The 20,987-nt window shown below is 36.7% G+C and overlaps 1 protein-coding gene across 6 annotated transcripts in view; it reads left to right on the top strand.

Moving 5' to 3' along the window:
- OTOG (otogelin) overlaps window positions 1-20,987 on the top strand; it is an 89,299-nt gene that overhangs the window by 34,512 nt on the left and 33,800 nt on the right. For 5 of the 6 annotated variants that reach the window (XR_013774709.1, XM_079309604.1, XM_079309603.1 and 2 more), the window contains 10 exons: window positions 6,178-6,285; window positions 10,024-10,162; window positions 10,388-10,522; window positions 11,567-11,713; window positions 12,275-12,394; window positions 12,970-13,086; window positions 13,746-13,902; window positions 14,810-14,836; window positions 17,286-17,453; window positions 19,302-19,580. Coding sequence is in view for 5 of the 6 variants with exons in the window: in XM_079309604.1 (XP_079165730.1) it covers window positions 6,178-6,285; window positions 10,024-10,162; window positions 10,388-10,522; window positions 11,567-11,713; window positions 12,275-12,394; window positions 12,970-13,086; window positions 13,746-13,902; window positions 14,810-14,836; window positions 17,286-17,453; window positions 19,302-19,580 (1,397 nt within the window). In the remaining variant the exon portion in view is untranslated. The remainder of the gene's footprint in view (window positions 1-6,177; window positions 6,286-10,023; window positions 10,163-10,387; window positions 10,523-11,566; window positions 11,714-12,274; window positions 12,395-12,969; window positions 13,087-13,745; window positions 13,903-14,809; window positions 14,837-17,285; window positions 17,454-19,301; window positions 19,581-20,987) is intronic. The other variant, XM_079309605.1, reaches the window with a different exon arrangement.

Here is a 20,987-nt window from a genome sequence, read left to right as displayed (position 1 = left end):
GAAGGACCTTTCTGATCTGTTTAGTGGGGTGATTATTCCTCAGTGGTAACCTGAAAGGTACCCCCCTCCTTTCACAGAAGTGGTGTTAAGACTTCAAGGGGACAATATTTTTGTTTTGCAAGTTATTCTTTTAGTATCTGGAGTCTGAAATATTCTTTCAGATACTTCACTAGCATTTTTATTTTTTTTTTAGCTTACAGTGCAGCTGTGCTTCATTTTTATTTTCCTCTGCAGTGAGTAAATCAGATGCAAGTGGCCATGCTTAATATCTAAATTTATAGGAGATCATTCTATGAGTTACAGTTTTTAAGGTATGAAAATTGACGGTGTACTTGCTATTTTTGAAGCTGTTGAAATCAAACATTAATTCTCCTGGAACTCACTTTCTAATGTTGATTCATCCTACTTTGCCTGACATATTAAGTAATTAAGACTTTATTTATAATTTTTTTTACTGCTTTTCATCTGTCACCATTTCAAGGGAAATGTTCTACATTCCTATGTCGCTTTTCAAAAAAATAAGTAAAATTTTCTCGGTGCATATTTTTTTCAAGTATATTTGAATTACATTTTCTGCTTTTGGGTTTCTATGAATCAGATTATTTTTCCTCCTTAACTATGCTAAATGTTCATGATTTGACATGGAGACAAGATCCTTAATCAGACTGCAGAGTAAAGGAGGAGGGGAACAAACAGCAGTATCTTCCTACATTTCTGGATGCCATGTGACATGTTTGCTCCAAAGGGACATTTGCTGATTTGTGCCTGTCCTATTCCAGTGGTTTTCCATGGTCTCAAGTCAAACCAGTAATGAGCTCCAGAATAGCTTCTCTTCCTTGCTGCTCACAGCCTGCTCTTAGTGCTGCTTCAAGGAAAACAGTCACTTTCCTGAAGAAATTACTTGTGTTTTCTCAATTCCCCCATTGACAAGATTTTACCCTTTGACTGCAGCATGAGTTGGATTTAACTGATCTCTCCTTTATAGAGTGTACAGCATACAATTTGTGCTGTATTTGCAATATGTATATTTTTGTGGGGGTATTATAATGGCTGGAGTTAATTAGCTCAGAAGTATTTTCCAACCTCAGTGGTTCTATGATTCTAGCAAGAGCCCTGTCAGATTTTTGAAGACAGGTGCTTTCATTTGGGCTGACTCAGATTGCTTAATAACACACATCAGTATTTATTTTAGATCATGTTATCCATTCATATTTCCATTAGATGAAAATACTTAGTGATTTCCATGTCTATTTCATAATAATTCCATCTTGCTGGAAAAGCAAAGGCCCACCAGCCTCTAAACAGGAATTAATACAAATTATGAGATTTATGTCAATGGCTTGAAATAAAATTGTCCTATATGCAAATAGTAATGGTTTTATTGCTTCTGTTACATCTGCCTATTAGACCTTCATATTTTTTTTTTCCCTTTTATTGTTTTGTTACCTCTATAAAGCTATGTTAAACCAACAACTATACAATTAACCTAGATCAAGCAGTCTCTGCCAATTTTGCAGTATTTTGAAACTTTAGTTTCAAAATTTTAGTGATGAACTTTTTTCAAACTTTAAATAATAGCCAAACTTCTCTTCCTTATCATGCTTATAAAACTGGCTGCAATTTTCATCTTGTTTCAGTGACTTTTTTTTAAATTTCCCTCTTGATGTTAGTACTGCAGGGGAATAAAAGGTTAATTCTCACCTGGCTGATAGCAGTGGTTATCTGGACATCCAGGTCACTAAATTTCTCACTGTGCAGCAACATCCAATACCCAACTCAATATTTTATTGAGTGTCAACAGATTGATCTTAAAAAGAAAGCAACACCATTCTAGGATAACTAAGAACATAGTGTGCTCCATAATTCCAAGTATATGTATTTATTTTTAGGGCCTGTGAGTCTGTTTGAGCCTCAAGAACACAAGGCAACTGTATTGAAATTCTTTTCTCCTTGTACTATATGTTTAATTGTTTACAACTATGTGGGCCATCTTTTTAAGCAAAATTTCTGACAAATATTTTCTCATATACATTTACAGAAAACAAAAACAATCCTTTCTCCCACCCCCACACCCCGGAGACAACTTATTATTTATGACACAGAAGAATATATTTTGTGCTAAAACGTGACTCTACTAAATTTGAGGAAGTTTAACATAATTAGAATTTTTATGGCTTTTTTTTTAATCACTTACTGCTCTCATGAAATAGATGAACAGTTAGTAAATTCAACGCTGTAGTGTCTGTAATTGTAATGAAGTTTTGTAAATAAGGAATATCATGCCAGATTTTCCTCCTAAAAATTTCTAAATTATCACTGTATTTCTGTGGTATATATCAAGTGACACATAACAAGCTTAAACGCATTCTTGGAATGCTTTATAAAAAAAAGAACACTCATTACTTTCTAATTTTCACAGAGAAAACAATGAATGTTGGTATCTTATAAATGTGCCTATGGACAAACAACTCTATTAATGAAGAATTAAGATGGAAGGAATACAGATGAGTTTCAAATATTTTTTAGAAAACTAATCTTTATAAATAGTAATTACATTGGCCATATTATGTCTTAAAATAAGTCTCCTTAGATTAAATCAAAATCTTGTGCTTTTGGTATGTGTTTAGTATCATTTTTCAGAAGACCTACTGCTCCTCAGTTCCAACTCAGAATTTACTATTATAATTAGCATGAAAATAAAAACTATGTTCTGTCCAAATCTCTCTGTTCTGGATGGCCCTGCTGCTTCTATCAGGATAAGTACTGTTAATATTTTATTTCTGGTTTAGGCAGAGCTTTGGAGAGGTCTGTCAAGATTTAGTGATTAGAACAACCCAGTTCTTCTCCATCCTTGTTGCTTTGCAGACTTGCAACTTTCCTTGATATATTTTAGAGTTCCTTATTTCCTCAGGGAATACTTAGAAATCCTCTTGTTCTCCTACTCTCTAGTTTACAGCATCTGCAAATAAATTAATATTTTGTTCCTGTACTTGTATTAATTGACAGTCAACTTCACCAGTATCATTCAAGTTCCTGAGCACCTTTTCATATGACCTTCTGCTTTTTGACTTGCTTTTAAGAAGAGAAATATTAAGGTCTATCACTTAGTTCAAAAGAAGACTTCCATTATGTTCAGAGTTTCTGAAATTCTGGTGCTGGTGGTAGAGCTGATTGCAGGGAGGTTTCCAATCAGGGTGAAGCTGCAAAAGGAACTGTCTCAGTTAAAGCATCAAAAACATTTGTTAACACAAAGATGGAAGGGTATGGTGAGAATAATGGAAACCTTCCAAGCATTCTGCAAAATTACCTGATATTTTGGTATAATAAACCAGGGGAAAGAGGAAGAAGAGGTTTTAAGAAGCTCCCCAAACCAAAAAGAAAATAGTCAGAATATATTAACTCTCCCTGTCTAGACAGTGAGTGAACTCTAATGAAGGCATTAGGTGCCACAGTAATGTTACTAATGTTGGATTTTCTCTCAAAATTTGCCTTGTTTTCTGGTTAGACAAGTCAAATGCTCCCTGCTGCTTATTTTGTGCATTTTTTGCTTTCCTTAAGCTCTATTGCAAACCTTTGAAGGACAATCTGTGAAACCTTCAGAGAGTACATTTAATATTGTGGCAAAAGTACTTGTGGCTGCACAAAGCAGTTGTTGGTATGCTGGTGCAGGAGAGAGGGGAAGGAACTTGGTCAAGACACAGACTATTGAAAACTACTCTGCTGGAAGTTGCCAGTGGTTTTTTTTTGTTGTTGTTTCAGTCCAGATTTGTGATCTGTGCAGAAGCAAAGAACTGTTTGAGTCACAGATGACATTACTTCCAATAGTGCTTTTACCCAGAGTGTTTACATATTTCTGTGTGTGAATGCAGGAAGTTGTAGATATTAACGAGACAATAATGAAAGTAAATGTTCAGCAGGGTGAAGTGGGATAGTTGTCCTTGTGTCTTTGCAGGTCACTGTAGGCTGGATGTATGAGCATCAAGAAAAATGTCTGATACTTCAAAGAGGAGCTGTGCAAGGCCTCTCTGAGGGTGAATTCTTAGACCATTGAAATCTATCCATTTGCTTGGCTTTGCAAGAGAGAGAGCTGTTATCACTTTCTTTTTTTAATCCAGTGTAATAATGTGAGAAAAAAACCTGCATTTAGTGTTAACTTGTCAGTGTGATCTCTTTGTCTGAATGTGCACTGTTCAGTTCTGAGCAGCTTTAAACCAGTGGGAATTTCAGTCTCACAACTGATTGTCTCCAAGAGACACAATGCTTGATATCAGTATGGATTACAAAGAATGCTTCACCTACCCTGGAGGAAAAGCACAGTTTTTCAGTTTAATGGGGGAGGAGGGTTTATGGTGTTCTGCAAGTTCCCATTCACAAGCCTTACAGAGCTGTAAATTTCTGTCTGATACATAACACACTGAAGAAGAGTCTAAGTCAAATGCAAATTAAAAATTTGTATAATGTAAGTTGTCAAGTACAAATTACTAGCTCATTAATAAGAACAAATAAAATGTTCTGTGATAAATTCAATGATGCAATGTTTCCTTTTGGATAGCAGGGAAACAAAGCATTATGATCACCCTGTTTGTCACAGATGTGCCTCACACCCATCACATCTTGTAATGGAGCTGTATCTTGCCCAAATGGCAGTGCTAAATACCAGAAACAATGAATCTGTTAGGAACACAGGAGAACCTGGACAAAATTTGTATTCCTACAGAGAGATAGTGGCACTCCAAACAAACTTGGCTTGGGGGGGGAAAAAAAATCTGCCCAAAAGTACCATTTAAAAAGACTGTTTATTTCTCAATACAAGTAAGCTTCAAATGCTAGAAACAAGGATAATCCTAGACTGCATGGTGCCTGTAAGGAATCCTTTTACTGTGAAGCTGGCATGTTGGCTGCTCTGGATTCTTATGTGGTATGGAATGGGGCAGATCAAAACAGCCTGGAGCTGCAGCAGTTGGAGTGAAAGACACTGCTGCAGCTTGTCAGGAGTTCAAGTTTCACAGCTTCCCTTTGAGAGATGGATTTGTCACCACAGCTGTTCTGTTATTTGACCCTCAGGTCCCACATTGGCATAGCTCTGCTCACCCAAGAGCACTACAATAGTTGTAAAGAAATGAATTGTTTTTTGGAAGAAATGCAACTTTCCTGGGCTCAGTGAAATGATGGCTTATTTAATAAAATAACTCTTTTCTTCTGCTATATTTCCTGGCATTTATTTGCAGAATCTGCTTGAGATCTCTCTTGATCTAATTTCAGATTTTCTGAATGTTAATCAAAAGGCCACAAACATTTTACTTTAAAATTAGGACTAGTTGCTATATTTAGTCTTGCTGGGCAAGAATTCTTCTTTAGAAAAGTAATATTTTTCACTTTTTTAATAGTTTTCCATTTTTGTCTGCTTGTCCAGGAGTTGTATATAAACAAATTCATTGCATTAGTCTTGAATTGTTATAATGGAACTTTCCTTTGAAGACTGTGAGGATATTTCTGCCTAAAATTCAGTATATTTGTAATTCCTTACATGAAAGTACCTATCATGCAGAAATAAATATTAATTAATTAGAATACAATAATTTCATGCAGTTCTTTTGGTATTGATTAAATTCTTCATGGAGCAACAGACATAACTACAGCTAAAGAAAAACTGCAGCAAAATAAAACTCTTTAAATCAGGGGAAGAAGAGGACAAGAAGAAATGCTCATTTAAAAATCTTTAGGCTAAACATGCCACTAATTTTGGATAGTAAGAGTATAGACCACTGGAACAAAGGGCTGTGATGACTCCCACATCTCATGGATTATATCTTGGTTTCAGTTAAATGCAATTTAATTGGCTGAGTTACAAGAAATTTGGTGAAATTTAGAGAATTTCTAGAAAGTCTTAGTTTCCCTGACCTTAAAATTTGTATATTAGTGAGTCAGTCTTCAGGGGATTAATGGTTGAAGAGTTAAAGCCCAAAGTCCTGGCACTTTGTAAGGATTAAATATTCAGGTACCTATGAAAGGAAGATACTCAATTACTCACACAATTATTAATAAAGTTTCAGAAGACTTTAAATATTATTTGGGTCTCAATACAAAACTGCTAACTTTAAAGTTTAGGAAAATATTTTTGTATCTGGATACCAGCTATACTGCTGCTGAATGTGTATTTTGTTGTTTTTTCTATAGTCTTGTGAAACATGGGGACATGTGCTTGGATGCAGATGAATGTCCATGCTCATGGAAAGGAAAGGAATATTTTCCTGGTGACAAAGTCATTTCTTCCTGTCATACATGGTAAGTGGAGATCTATTCAAGTGATGAGTTCATTTTAGTTGTGTATTTGTAGGTTGATTATTTTTTTTTTCTTGTGTGTTTTAATCATAAATTTCACAGCAGATTACCCAAATAATCTACTTTGACTTTGTACTGCATTTCTTCAAAGAGCTGGTTCAGGTTTTGTTCTTTCAAAGCACTTTACATAAAAAATGATAGTGAGTTGGGATCTTTTTAGTTTTTAAAAATCTTGATTTTTTTTGTTTGTTTGTTTTGCTTTTATTTTCGAGGTCATGGCTAGTATTCCTGAAGTGTGGGTAAAGTCCATTAAATATTACTGCTGGGTGACATTTTTTAGAAGCTCTTTACTTATTCATTTTCACATTTAGCACTGAATCTGAGCAGTCTAGTAACCATATATAACCCTGTGTCCTTAAATATGCATCCACTACCATGTAAAATTAAGGGGAGTACTGAGCAAAGAAGCTGACAGGTTGGTCCCTGATTTTGTGTGTGTGGATAACTGATGAATCAGTCAGTGTTCAGAGGCAGAATTCCAATAGGCAGGAGTTGATAGGATTGTTCAGACACACACCGACTCCTTTCACTCTCCAGGGCTGTAAATGCAGCATGTACCCTGCCAGGTTTCCTCTAGCACTCTCAGAAGGATGTGTTCCACTGCCATTTTAGTAATCCACAGGAGTGTGGAAATGCACCCCACCTACCTGATTCTGAAACAAGCTCATCTCTTGCCAGTCTCTGCCTGTTTTCCCCTCTGACCATGGCTGAACATTGCACTAAGCAATATTTGTCCTACCAGAGCCTCAGGAAAATCAGCTGTACTGCCAGGCACCACGATGCTGTGGTAGAGGTGCAGTCTCCAGACTGCCAGCAGAGCAGTTCCCTCTTTTTGTGCCCTCCTTTTAGCCCACCAGGAGCATTTAACTGGTGTGCCCTGGTGAGCTGCAGCCCCTGCACAGCCCAGGGAAGGCTTGTCCCGTCAGCACCAGGCTCTGCCTTGTCTGCATGTCGTGCCCCCTGCAGCCTTGTGCTGACTGCCTTCCTCTGCCTCTCGTCAGGTCCTCAGTAGCTGCTCTAGAAGAGATTTGTAGCCCTTTGGTCGACTGGTGAAGCGCCTTACAAGCCATCTCCACTGGGCAGGCAGGTAAAGCGGCCGGGTTGTTCACCCCTTGTTTCCAAAGGCCTCTCCTTTTGGACCTGGCGTGGGATTGCTTGCATCAGAGACAATTAATTTATCCCATCTAATCTGCATGAGACTTCACCAAAGGCAGCAGCAGTGCAGGCAGAGAGACACTTGGATATTTAGCCTTCTTTTTTTCCCCCCCTGAGGCCACGCTCATGGCTTTTGTAGTTTTCCATGTCCAGAAGCAAAGATAGATTAAGTGGTAATAGCTTTTTGGCAATCAGTTGCTCAGGAGTAGAGGGGAGTCTGCAACAAGCTCTGCTTGATACAAAGCATTTCAAGTTTTTGAGTCTGCTGAGTGGGTTTGCAGAGTTATATCTGATGTATTAAGTGAAAGGTGCAAAGCATGAGAGTTTCTGTGCAAACAAACACACTTAGGCACCCATGGAAGTTATCATATAGTGGGGTTAGTGCATTGAATTAGTGTGTGCTGGTACTAAATATCATCTTACTCGTACTTGGTGTAGTGTTAGCAACATAAATATTGATCTGATTTATCTATTGAACAGTAACATGAAAACAAAATAATTTTGGAAGTTGGCAAAACTACCTGTGAACTGACAGGAGCTTTCAACCCAAGCACTGGGTCTGACTGACATGTGGTTCTAGGTTTCCCAAGTTCTGTTTTCAGTGCAAGTACCTGAAATGTTAACATGTAGTGGCAATATTAAACACAAAATGTTCTGATGTTGAGGCTGTCAGAACAACATTTTGGGGTATTGTGCCAGGTAAGATGAGTTTGTGCAAGTAGATGTGCTGGTCTGCTGTCATCAGGCTGAGACCATTGAGCAACTCCTGGCCACTCTCTGTGGGCTGCTGAATTGAGCCTCCTGTATTCTTTAACAAATGCTTCTTAGAAATATGCTTTATAAAAAGCTACTTGAATTTTAGATGAGTCTAATAGCTCAGCTTTTCCAACTAGGTCTCTCTAGAGTCTGATAAGTAAATTTTAGTTCACTTAGTATGAAACAAGCCTCGTGTTGAGGACTTTAAAGATATTGTGTACCTCTTACTCCCTTCCTTCTGACTATAAATGTGTTCCTGAAAAAAAGAAAAGGATCACCCTAGGCTTTACATGTTAAGAAATGTTTCTGCACAGGCCCTTGGAGATCAGCATATGGAGAAGAATTTGAATAGGCCAAGAGCAAAACTAAAACCTGGTGTCTAAGGAGAACATGAGAAGCAGCACTTAATATTCCATAAATTATTTTTTTCCCTCTCTCTATCCTCAACTTGATGGGTTTCTTCCTTTGGTACTGTTCTGAGGTGTGCTGCTGCTATTCTCTTGTGTTTTGATACAGCAAGCACTTCTCACATGTTGTATTTTTAGCTCATTTTAGCCATATGCTTAGTGTTTTGATACAAAACTCAAACAGTGAACCAAATCAGTGATGGGATAAGCAGAGTCTTGGAAAATCTGGAGAGTGGCTCCATGTAGGTGCAAGTTAATTGCTAAGTGAACAGGAAACCTGATGATACCAGTAGCTGGAGCTGCCTGGATTTTCTAGGTATTTGCTGCCTTTTGAAAACAGTAGTGTACTGGCACTGTGATGGAAATATGAAGGAAAAGTTACACTGACAAAAAACTTGAACTGAGAAAAAACTTCATACTGCCTGCTGCTTCAGTAGATGTGATGTCAAATGTTAGAGATTTATCCAGTATTTCTGCAAGTCACATTAAGGCTTTAATTGCAAAATATTCAGCATTCATTTAACGAGGAAATTAAAAATCTTTTCCTTAAAAAGTAAACTCAGGCATGTACCAAAATTATATCACATGCTATATTTAGTATAACTTCTGTTTATAAAATGCCTATTCTAAAGCTATGTCAGGGCACCAGCTTTGCTGTCTTTATCAAGGAAAATATAAGTGGGTCATTTGGGAGCATGGAAATGGCATTTTAATGATTGCTTGTGGATGCAGGAAATTAAATTCTGTCCATTATTTATAAAACTTATATTATTTCTGAAAATGTTAGATTTTAAGAGGGTGATTCAGATAGAGGCATAATATCCAAAACTGCAAAGCCTCTTATGCAGAGAGAATCCACTTGCTCTCTTATGCTGCAAAGGGAGTTCAGCAAGGCCTGAACAGTAATTCAGTAGATGTGTGGTGAAAATTCTTTGGTGCTTAAGGTGCCCATAGACATAACTTGGACTGTTCTGGAAGCTCCTAAACTGGCTGGGGTTTGGGGGTGATGACATCTGGAAAAAGAGTAAGTCCAGCAACATGGTTCTTTTAAGAAACCTAAGTACCAAAATAATGGTAATTCTGTGAAATTCTCATTCAAACAGTGAATGCAGGAAGACTCCAGTAACAGGACAGGCTACTTTTTGACTCCAAGATTCAGCTTGAACAGAAAAAATGTTTGAAAAGCTGAAAAAAACCCCTTCATCCTTGTGGCATTGTATTGGTGTGCACTAGACAATAAATTGTATTATATCGCACTGGGTTTTTTTGGTTGGTTTTCTTGGTTGTGTTTTTGGTGCAATATCTGCACTCCTTAGTGTGGGTTTGCAGCTGATGTTCCCGTTGTCGGTGGTGCCTTTTCCAGCGTCTGCCGGCGCGGCTCGTTCCGGTGCTCCTTCCAGCCCTGCCCGTCCATGTGCACGGCGTACGGGGACCGGCACTACCGCACCTTCGACGGGCTCACCTTCGACTTCCTTGGCACCTGCAAGGTCTACCTGCTTAAGGTGAGGCTTCTCCAAAGCTGGGTTTAACACTACCTGTTGAGATCTATTGTGCTTACATCCTCTCTTGGCATTTTGTCGAGTCCTACATCCCGTTTTTTTTCATTTTTGGTATTGTTTAGACTTTGAATCGTGCACTGAGGTTTCTGCTGATTGAGCTATGTAACAACATGCATATTTATATCAGTATATTTAAAAATGGACATTTGTTTGTTTTTTTCCCTTCAGGGTACTTCTTCAACCAGTCTTTCTGTCATTACAGAGAATATTGACTGCTTTAGTACTGGAATCATTTGCAGAAAAAACATTTTCATTAATGTTGGAAAGTCTTTTTTAGTATTTGATGATGAAACTGGAAATCCAGTAAGTTTCAGTTCTTACTGCTGATCAAAAAGTAGCATATGTACTTCTCTGGTTGTTTCTTCCTTTCATAAGCAAAAACTTACTGTGCCACTTGACTGGCAAAGGTGTAAATATCTTAACAGTGGATGGTGATCACATGTGGATCGTTCAATGGAAACCTCAAACAAAATCTTGTATATATTTGACAAAAATGCTAGTTGAACTAATTGTAACTCTTTTGTTTAGACTTAATTCTTGTTTAATATCTTAGGAGAAATACAGGTGTTTTGAAGTCAGTGGGAGTTTTGCTATTAATTCCATTAGAACTTAGAGCTTAGTCAAATTTGGAATATATAGAAGGAATATTTCTATACAGTTAAAAAATTCAGCAAATTACAGCCCCTAATATATCCTCCACAGCCTGAATTTCATTTTTGTTTTGGCCAAACTGCAAACTCTGTTCTGTAATTGTTTAGTATTTTAGCATATTAATAATTATAGTATAAACAGTGCTATTTACACTTTATAGACTGACTATGGAATTTCGAGATTATGTGTAATTAAACCAGGCATCTGAGTCTATGCTACAAAACAGTTGCAGTTTGATTGTTAGGAGATGGAAAGAAAAATATTTTATGCAAATAAAATTTTAATCTGCAGATGTATTTGGACAATTCCTTATTTCTAGAGGCTGCTTCATGCATCTTTTTTTCCTGTCCATATTCACAAAAGCATGTGACTGAGACAGAAATACTTATAATTAAGTAAAAATCATAATTAGGAGCCTTAAGACTACTTACCTACCTCCCAGATGAATCATTAATATTCTCATCTTCAGTCCATTAAACATCTTGTAAATTTGATATAAAATCAACTTTTAAAATTGGAAAATCATACAGTTAATATTCCAAGTCCAGGTCCCTTTTGCTTAAGCATTTCTCCCTCTGTGGCCTCCTGTCTGAGAACCATCTTGTTAATTTTAGTTAGGTGTTTAATTTCCTGTCAAGTGAACATTTTATGAAGATATTATTTCCATTATAAGCTGTCTTGTTTTATTTTGAACAGAGCTTATCTAGTCACATAGATGGCCTACAAAAAATGCAGTTATGGAAAGCTGGATTTTTCACTGTGGTTCATTTTCCTGATGAACATATCACCATTCTTTGGGATCAGAGAACAACAGTCCATGTGCAGATGGGTCATCAGTGGCAGGTAGGTGGAAGTCAACATGTATTGCCATTTCTTTGAGGTATTTATGTAAATTTTCTTAAATATGGCATAATTATTCAGAGACTGTCAGAAATAAATTTAAGAAGCATTTAGCTACCTTGTCAATGAAAATATTAATTCAAATTTTTTTTTTAATTACTCTTTTCTGTCTAACTTCTGTAACAACAGAGACAAATATCTCTGGGGCAAAATTCTCCTTTAGTACTTACATGAGTGAAGCAGATGTTATTTTGCTGAGGCTTAAAAAAGCCACATAACTGGCTAACAGCTCCCTTCTCTGAACAAAAAGATCTCCTTTTTTAAAGGCTTGGGGATGCATAACTGAAAAGGCATAACAGTGACATTGCCAAAATAAAATATCCTTCATAGTCTTGTTAAATTTTGTTGACTGAAATTTAGCTGAAAAAGGATTGAAAAGTGACAAATTTATGATTAAACAGCTGAAGATGTAAATTTTGAAAGTGGTCATGACTGATAATATTTCACCTTGTGAAAATACATTTTTATATATGTATGTGTGTGTATATAATTTTTTCTTCTCAGGGAGAATTGACTGGATTATGTGGAAATTTTGATTTGAAGACAGTAAATGAACTGAGGACTCCAGATAATTTTGAATTAACAAATTCACAAGAGTTTGGAAACAGTTGGACAGCTGTAGAGGTACATGGCAAAAAGAGAATGTGCTTGCTAGTGTATTTTGTTAGCAGATTTTTTTCTGTTGTATCATTAAATTATTCTCAAATGAAGCCAGAAGTTCATTCCTGGAAAAACCAGGCAGCAATGCAAATGACAATATCAGTAGTTGTTAAAGATGTAATAATCTGTTAAAGAAAAGAAAATAATCACATTTTTTTGCTGCAGAGTGTTACAGAAAAAAGAAAAATGCTGTAACAGCATCTTGAATGGCTTTGATTGCAGTTGAACAGTAAGAAAGTAGAGGGTTTATTTATAATGAAAGAATTTTGATTTCACTTTACAGTGTGTTGACATTTTAACTGATTTTTCATAGCTGGGTAACATTTAACTATGCAACCATAGCAATGGAAGGAAAAAAAAATTCTATATGCTCTAAAGTTAGAAATAGAACTTTTTCTAAGGCAATATTTCTAGTGGTATTCATAGACATGTACCTTCCTTGTGGTTGGGGTAAAAAGCACAAAAACATACTTTGCAAGTTAAAGACACAGAGTGGTTATCAAAAAACTTTCTCACCTTCCTTTTGCTTCCTGGTTTAGTGTGTTGACAGCCCTGACATTCGAAATCCGTGCAGTTTGAACCCCCTCAGAGAGCCATTTGCCAAGAAGGAGTGTGGGATCCTGCTAAGTGAAGCATTTGAAGCTTGCCACCCAGTGGTGAGTTGTAGCCCTGTACATAAACAAGGGAAAGTGAAAATCACTCCAGGGAGAAGTGTTCCCCTTCAACATGAAGCACTTTGTAATTAACAAAGGCAAAAATACACCCAACTTGGGATCTTTTAATCAAGAGCATTTTTTGTGCAAGCTCAACTGCTTGCTTGTTTTTCATGGAACGTGGCATGCACATTTTTCATGCAGATATAAATAAATGTATTAAATAGGCAGTGTCAGATGGGAAGAACTCATTCCTAGAAAACTTGCTCAAATATCAATCTGTGTAGAATTCATAACATTTCAGCAAGCAAATTAGCATTGGCAGTTTTCTTGGAAATTTTGTCACTTAAGACTTGAAGATACTGTAAGGAAAAATGAAAAATTATTGTGTGAAATTGTCTGATAATATGAAGATAATATGAATTACACGAAAATGAGAGTTTTCCATCTAATTTGGTTTCTTACATTTTATGTGTATCTGTCTTCCTTAAAATTTCTGAGTTTTACTGATTTGTGCTCAGTTTAGTCTCTTCTTTTCATAAGGTTTTTCACAGTTTATTAGGGCTTAAATACTACAGAACACTACAAAACACAATCCCAAGTCAATATCTTACAGTCCTTTCTACAGGAGCGCTTTTGATAAGCGATATTTTCATTTCCAGATTGACGTCACTTGGTTTTACTCCAACTGCTTGACAGACACCTGTGGCTGTAACCAGGGTGGTGACTGTGAGTGTTTCTGTACCAGTGTCTCAGCTTATGCCCACCAGTGCTGCCAGCAGGGAGTTGCTGTGGACTGGAGATCTCCCAGAGTGTGTCGTAAGTTTGTTTAACCAGCTCTGCCAAGGGCTGCTGCTGCTTTGTGGGAGCCAGACCTGGAAAATCAGGCCATGAAGTGAACCTAAGCCTCACTGATAGCAAGATGAGCTGGTGCCTCTCACTCCAGTTTCATTCTGGTCTGGCTGGTTTATGTGCTTTTTCTGTGTTTGTGAGTGATGCTTTTCTCCTTTTAATCTCTTGTCCTGTGATGTGAAAGAAGTGATGGGAGTTCTGTATTAGGGTACAGCATCTCTCAAACCAAAGTTAACATCTCAAGTGATTTCCATCTTCAGGAGAGCTTAACTTACAGTAAACATACATGCCTTATTAGAGCTCCCAGAGCAAGTGTGAAATATAAAGCTCTACTGAAGAAAAGCAAATAAGTTTTTAAGCAAGGCATAATCATTACCTTAGAACCTACCAAAAAAATCTGAGGCTTTTTGCTCAAACACCTAGTGGAAATGCCTGACAGGAGGCTGTGATTTCCCCAGGGATGTGATAAAAGAAGGGGAGATGCAAAGAATGGAAGGAAACAAGCATTTTTCTAACTTTGCAGTTGCACAGAGAGAGTATGCAGCTTGCTCAGGGTCCCACAGCAAGCTGGCCACTACTCTTAACTTTTAATGGAAAAGGTATGTTTTAATGTGAAGCTCAGTCATAGCCACTAGAGGTCACAAAAAGACAGTAGGTATATAAGCTTAGTAGTTCCTTCCTTTTCTTAAAATTTGTCTAGTTTAAATTAGTATTTTATCCAAAGTACAGCAAATATTTGGCAATAACTTATTAATAAATGTTGGTGTGTGATCTAATTTGGCCAAGCATTTATCTCACATCTTAATCAAAGTGGGGAATAGAAAACCTGTTTATCTATAGAATGCCAGTAACTACATTTTTTTTCTTTTTTTAGCTTATGATTGTGAATATTTCAACAAAGGTAAGTTGTAAAGGAAGTGATAAAATATCAATGGAATCTTGGGGTTTTTAAATTTAAATCTTATAATCTTTGTATAAAAATAATTACATTAATGAAAACATTTGTGAATGTTGTGTTTTTCAACTAGCCAAGATTCTGTTTTGCTGCTTTATTTTGCTTTTTCAAAGGCTTTTAATGTCTTATACTTCTTATTCCTGGGCCTCTCTCAAAACCACGTATCTAATTTTCTTTGCAGTGATGCATGCTGATTAGCAATTGAATTGTTAAGTAATCAATAGAATATCAACTGAAAAGTGCTAGTGGTGCTACTTGCTGAAAGCACAGTGCAGTTCAAAGCTGGACAGACCCCAGTGGGCTGTTAAATCACTCACAGGCTGCTCTGCAGCCTCCAGAGGGAGGCAGCTGCTCAGCTATGACAACTTTTTGTCCCCAGATGAGGTGTAACTCCTTTTAGGTCTGTCTGACCTGTGTCTGCAAGTCAGATGTGGCACACAAGCCAGCCTGGTGTGAGCCTGCTATTTGTGCAATAACTTTTTATCAAGCTCATGTAGAAGCCAATCTATCCATATGGCATGGAATATTTTGGTCTTCTGATTGATATTGCAGCAGCTCATTCCTGGTAAGGTCTCAGAAAGGGACAAAGTTTAAATTAGGACAGACTTATGCACTGTGCTAGGCCTAAATAATACAGCCAAGAAATTTACATTTTCTCACACTAATTCCCTAAAAAATGGAGATTGGTGTCAAATCACTAATGCATGGGAGTTTTATCTAAATCACCATCTAAGACTTTAATTTAAATAAAGATTAGTTGAATATAAGAGGTGATTGAAAATTTTAAGTTTTCTTTTTGGTTTGTTTCATAGAAGAAATATGGTCTGATAATAGACAGTCTTAGTGCAGGTAGACTGAAAGTGCATCTGTGGTGATAGTGATGTGCTAGCACATGCTTTTAAGGTGTTATTACCTTTATTTGTTACTGAGTTCTCACTGACAGAAATTAGTGGACATTTGGGCAGGTGACCAGCCTTGTGATAAACATGGTTATTGTACACTTCTTACTTTGTGTTTTTGTACTCTTTGCTAATCCAGTTTATCAGTATTCAATATAATGTTTCAGAGTTGTCATGGGCAAATCATCTCCATCCTGAATATTTTTCCTGTCTACATAACTTATGGTAGGATGATGCAGAAATACTTAGTTTTTGAGACAGGAAGGTTAAGAAATTCTTAGACCAGAAATAGGTTTTCTCTGTGTGACATTGTGATGAACTCAGAGTGAAATAGGTCCAGTCCTCCTAGAAGCAGAAGATTTTTGTCTTTAGACAAGACAAATCCTCAGCTGGTGGCTGTGGTCTCTCACCATTTGGATTGGCCTGAGATGGGATACTTAAACATAAAAGGAAATTACATAGCACTCTATACTTAAAGTATTAATTTAAAATATATTTTCTCAATTCCTAGTGCTGAAGGTAAAGAGGTATCTTTGTACATGTTAAGGTGGGCACAGGCTGTGTTCTAACTGGCCACTTTTTCATGCCATTAGAATCTAAAGCTCTGCTTGTAATGCAGCATCTTTAGGATTTCAAAACTCTTAATAAATTTTAAAGTTTTGGAGAATCAGAGTGTGAAGGCAGGCTGTGAATTGCAGTCCAAACTTTTTACCTGTTGGAATAGATTTTAAGAGTCAATGCCATGAAGTTCCCAGATGTGTGCTTGCCATGTCCTGGCTTGTGGGTAAAATGGTAATGAGGTGAACTGCTCAGGTGAGGTACAAAATACCTAATTTTAACAGAGAACTTCACAAAAATAAAAATAAAAATAAACTTTAAACTATTTTTTCTGCAGTAAAGTTTGATCTAAATGAGAAAAAGTGGCATTTTAGGGTCTGTAACATAACTTTGCATGCTTTTGACTTTTTTTACTTATAGATAAAATGACTGTTCCTTGTTTATGATGCTGATTTCTTCCTTATTTCACAGTGGTTGTGTTTATATCTTTGCTGTTCAAGGAGTTTTTTGATGCTTGTTGACAACAAACTTTTAATCTCTCATGCTTTGGACATTAATAAAATAGGTTATAAAGAGTAGCAAGAAGTGTATAAATAGTATGATCATACAAATAAATAGTTTAGAAGGATCCTAAATCGAATGACCAAGGGTTCAGCTAACCTCAGTGAAGTGATTATGAAACCAAAGCATATGAGGGAGATTTAAAGGAGAAGCTAATCATGGATCTTGAAAATTTGAAGTAGGTATTCTCAGTACTTTTCAGAACATATAATTTCTACAAAAGGTTTGTTTTGATTTTCACTCAAGTGTAGTGCATGGCACCTAGATCTGTTTTCAGGGTGGTGAGATGTATTTTTCTTCATGTACTCTGCCCTAATGTTTAGAGCTCAAGCATTTGTGACACTTGGCATGAAAAATAATTGTTTGTTTCCCCACAGCTCTGGGAAAAGGCCCATACAAGCTGGTCAGCTATTTGGATGGAAAACTTGTAATAGCAGCAAAATTGGTGGATGGTGTTGTTTATCCTGTGAAAGAAGATGATATTGTTCCTGGGCATATAGTGAGCTTTATGCTGACTTCAGGACTTTATAAACCCAAAGCACATGGTAAAGTCATATTAACCTAGCACCTTAAATAAGGCAGAACAAACTCTGCCCTTGTCTTAAAGAACAGACCTGGGTCAAAAGATCAATCTTTGCTTTTTCAGTCAGTTTAATATGCACTTTAATGTCTGCCAAAAATTTTCTTTGAGTTTTAGACTGTAGCTTTGTAAACAGTTGCAAAGCAACTGCTTTCAGAAGCAGCAAACTGGTGTTGCAGCCCAGTATTCCACGTGTGTTCCTCTGAAGGAAACTTCCTTTTTCATCAGATGAAAAATGTGTTGCTCACCTCCAGACATTGCAAAAAGCTACAAGAGTATATCCAGCATTTGTGACACTAATTAAATGCTGAAGTTGTCTGCATATAATGCCCATAGAGCACTTGGGCATCAATGGTTTTACTGACCAGAGTCCCCTGCTGAGCTCTTTGGACAGGCTGAAGGTGGCTGTCTTTGTGTAATCAAAGGAGGGGTATGGGTCACTCGAAAAAATTATAAACATTTGACTACTAATGCTGCTGTCTGTAGGACTGACACAGGAGCTCATGTAACACAATAGCTGGGGACAGATTTCTTTTATTAGTCATAGTTTTGAGGCACTTGTACATTGTGTTCAACTTATGTTTAGAAAGGGAAGGTCACTCCTACTGTTCTATTCCCCTATAAAAAATTTCTGGCTCAGAATTTAACAAATAGAATTTGTGCCTTATGGTCCAGTTTGAGCAAATGGCATTTTGTCATTTGGTCGTGAGGAATTTGCACCATCAATATGATGTGGCATTATAGGACATTCTTGACAAAATGCATGTCTTATCAGTTTCAGGGAATTCATGGTTAATGGGGAGTTTGGGGCATTAATGCACTGATTGGCTGTAGAGCAGGTGTTAAAAATCACACTGACTGTCCTTTGTTACTTATCAAAGATCTACTTGCTACAGCCAATTCATAAAAAGGTATTCACTACTACTGCTAGGTTTTTCAGATTATCTGAAGCTTTTATATTCAGAAAACAAGGTGGCCTTCCAGAAGTGTTATACCAGAATGTGATAATATATCCTTTTAATAGAGATCATTTGTTTTCTAAGCATTTTTTTCTTTTTTTTTTTTTTTTTTTTTTTTTTTTAAAGAAATGCTACCCGGTCCTGGAGGGTTAGTTGATTTTACAGTAGATTAATGGCTGTTTTCAAGAGACTAGCAGAGTTTAGAGCAAAATAGAATGAAGTAATTCTGTGAGCAACAGATGCCTGTAACAGGCTTAAGATCTGATGCCCTGCAATTGGCTGTACAGAGGCTGCTTGAAATCAGAAATATTGCAGGGTAAGGTATCATGAAGGAACATTTGCCAGAAAAAAAGACTTTGCTGTAACATTCTTAGAGGGAGAGCTAGAGAGCTGAATGCAAAATACAGGTTTTTAATTTATTTTTAATGAAAGGCTGAGCTTTTAAGCTATCCTGATGGCAAATGTTACTTGTAAAGCTAGTTAGATGGAGTTAAAGTTTTTATTAAATAAATGGCTTAGTAAAGACTGTAAATTAAGTTCTGCTTGACTGCAGGGCTATATTCCTTTATCCTGGTGTGGGCAAATGTCTCAATCTCTTTGTATTCCTGTTGGAATCTTTAGAGTATTTAGAAAACTAAATAACTATCACAATCTAGCACTCTGCAATCCATACATAGTGTATTTTCTTACAAAATTCAGGTTGTTTTTACTGGTAAGGCCCAAGTCCATTTTCATTTCTCATGCTACTAGTATCAGTAGTGGTACATCAGAATGAACTTGGTTTATTATGCAAAAACAGCAAATAAATAAGTTCTGTGTGCTTTCTTCATTTTGTTTTTTTTTTTTTTTTTCAGATTCCAGCCTGATTTCATTTGAAACAGCTGAGAGACCAAATTATTTTCTTCATCTGGCTTCCAATAATACTCTTGTTGTTTCTAAATGGAAAAAACTGGAAGATTTTCACAACAGATCTACATTTGTCATTCACAAGAATACCTGGCTTTCGGGATACAGTTCCTTTGAGTCATTTGCAAAACCAGGATATTTCATCCACATTTCACCCTCTTCAGTTGAGCTTTTGAAGTACCATCATTCAGATGAGTTCAGGCTGTCAACCCTTTTTAAGCTTGTAGGTAGGTAATTATACTTGAGTGTTATGAACAAGTTTTCTCCCTGTGCAAATCCAGGCTAAATGGTGGCTAAATTTTCAGAGGTGATGAGATTGCTTACCTCTTCCCCATGTTACTGGGACCTGTGGGAACTCCAGGACATCCAGGCTCAAAATACTTTTCCCTGGGCATTGTAGTGAAAATGAGATTGTTTTCTTGTGAAAAGCCATTAAATAGTTTAATGCACAGTTTTGTTTTATTTGCCAGATGGGTTTGGAAATGCATATCCTAGTGTATAGTTTCTGGGCAATACTTGCTGTGGAGTTGGTAAGAAAACTCTTTAGTAGAACATTCATACTCGGAAATAATGGATTCACAAAGGGAATAGAAAAGAGCATATCTCTAAAAGCTGAGGTGTGTGGACAGCATTTTCTCTGCTTTGCCTGCTGCCAAGAGAGCTTTCTGTCCAGTGAATTTTCATTGCTGACCTCGTGCCCTCTCAGGAGTAATGCCATCAGTGCTAAGGACATGGCCTTTAGGTTACACCTTTCAAACCTCATTTTCTCCTGCAAACACCTTGACTTTTATCCACTACCCACTCAGAGATGCTGTGTCTGTTGGGATGTTGCCTGCTAGTGTTTCAGCCATCATCTATTTGGAGGTATTCAGTCCTTCTTTTGGATCCAGATGTTCATTTCCCTAATGCTTCTTGAACATATACATCTTTTGAATACAAAACAAACTGCTGTGAGGGTGTTTCTACCTTCCTGTGATAATCCCATTCCCATCATAGCTCCATTCCACTGAGGCATTAAGACCAGAAATGAAGAACATATTCATTCTGAGGATGCCTTCATAGGAGCTGGCTGCAGATGTTGCTCCTACAAGAGCTGATTGCAAAAACACACATAAAAAAATTGTCAGTTAAGCTATTTCTCTCTTTTTTTTTTTTTTTTTCCTAAGATCAGTAAGGAAAAGAATAATAATTGCAGTTTTTACATATTCTTAAACAAGTGGAACCATGCACTGAAATTAAGATGGCTTTGGAGGTCAGGAAAAACATACAAGAAGTTCTATTGGTGTATAAAATAAAGCAAAGCAGATTATTCATGTAACTACTCTTTGCTTTAGCTTTTACTTGCCTTAACCTATTAGATACATCAAACACATTCATTTATGAAATTCAGTGACAACAGTTACTTGCTGACCAAGTGTAGTATCTATAGTTCCAAAGTTACTGCAAGTGATTATGTTTTAAAAGTTTATTGTACTGTAGTTTTTAATGTATTGTTTATTTATTTAGCAAAAGTATTTTAATAGGTGTTCCTGGCAATACCAGGAATTTTAAAATAATTTAAAACTCTGAAACTGAATTGTGTTTTACAAACAAAGAAGGAAAACAAAATATTGTATCGAATAAAGCATGGCCTG

Source organism: Erithacus rubecula (assembly GCF_903797595.1).
Source record: "Erithacus rubecula genome assembly, chromosome: 6".
NCBI lineage: Eukaryota > Metazoa > Chordata > Aves > Passeriformes > Muscicapidae > Erithacus > Erithacus rubecula.
This window is presented reverse-complemented; position numbering and strand designations above follow the sequence as displayed.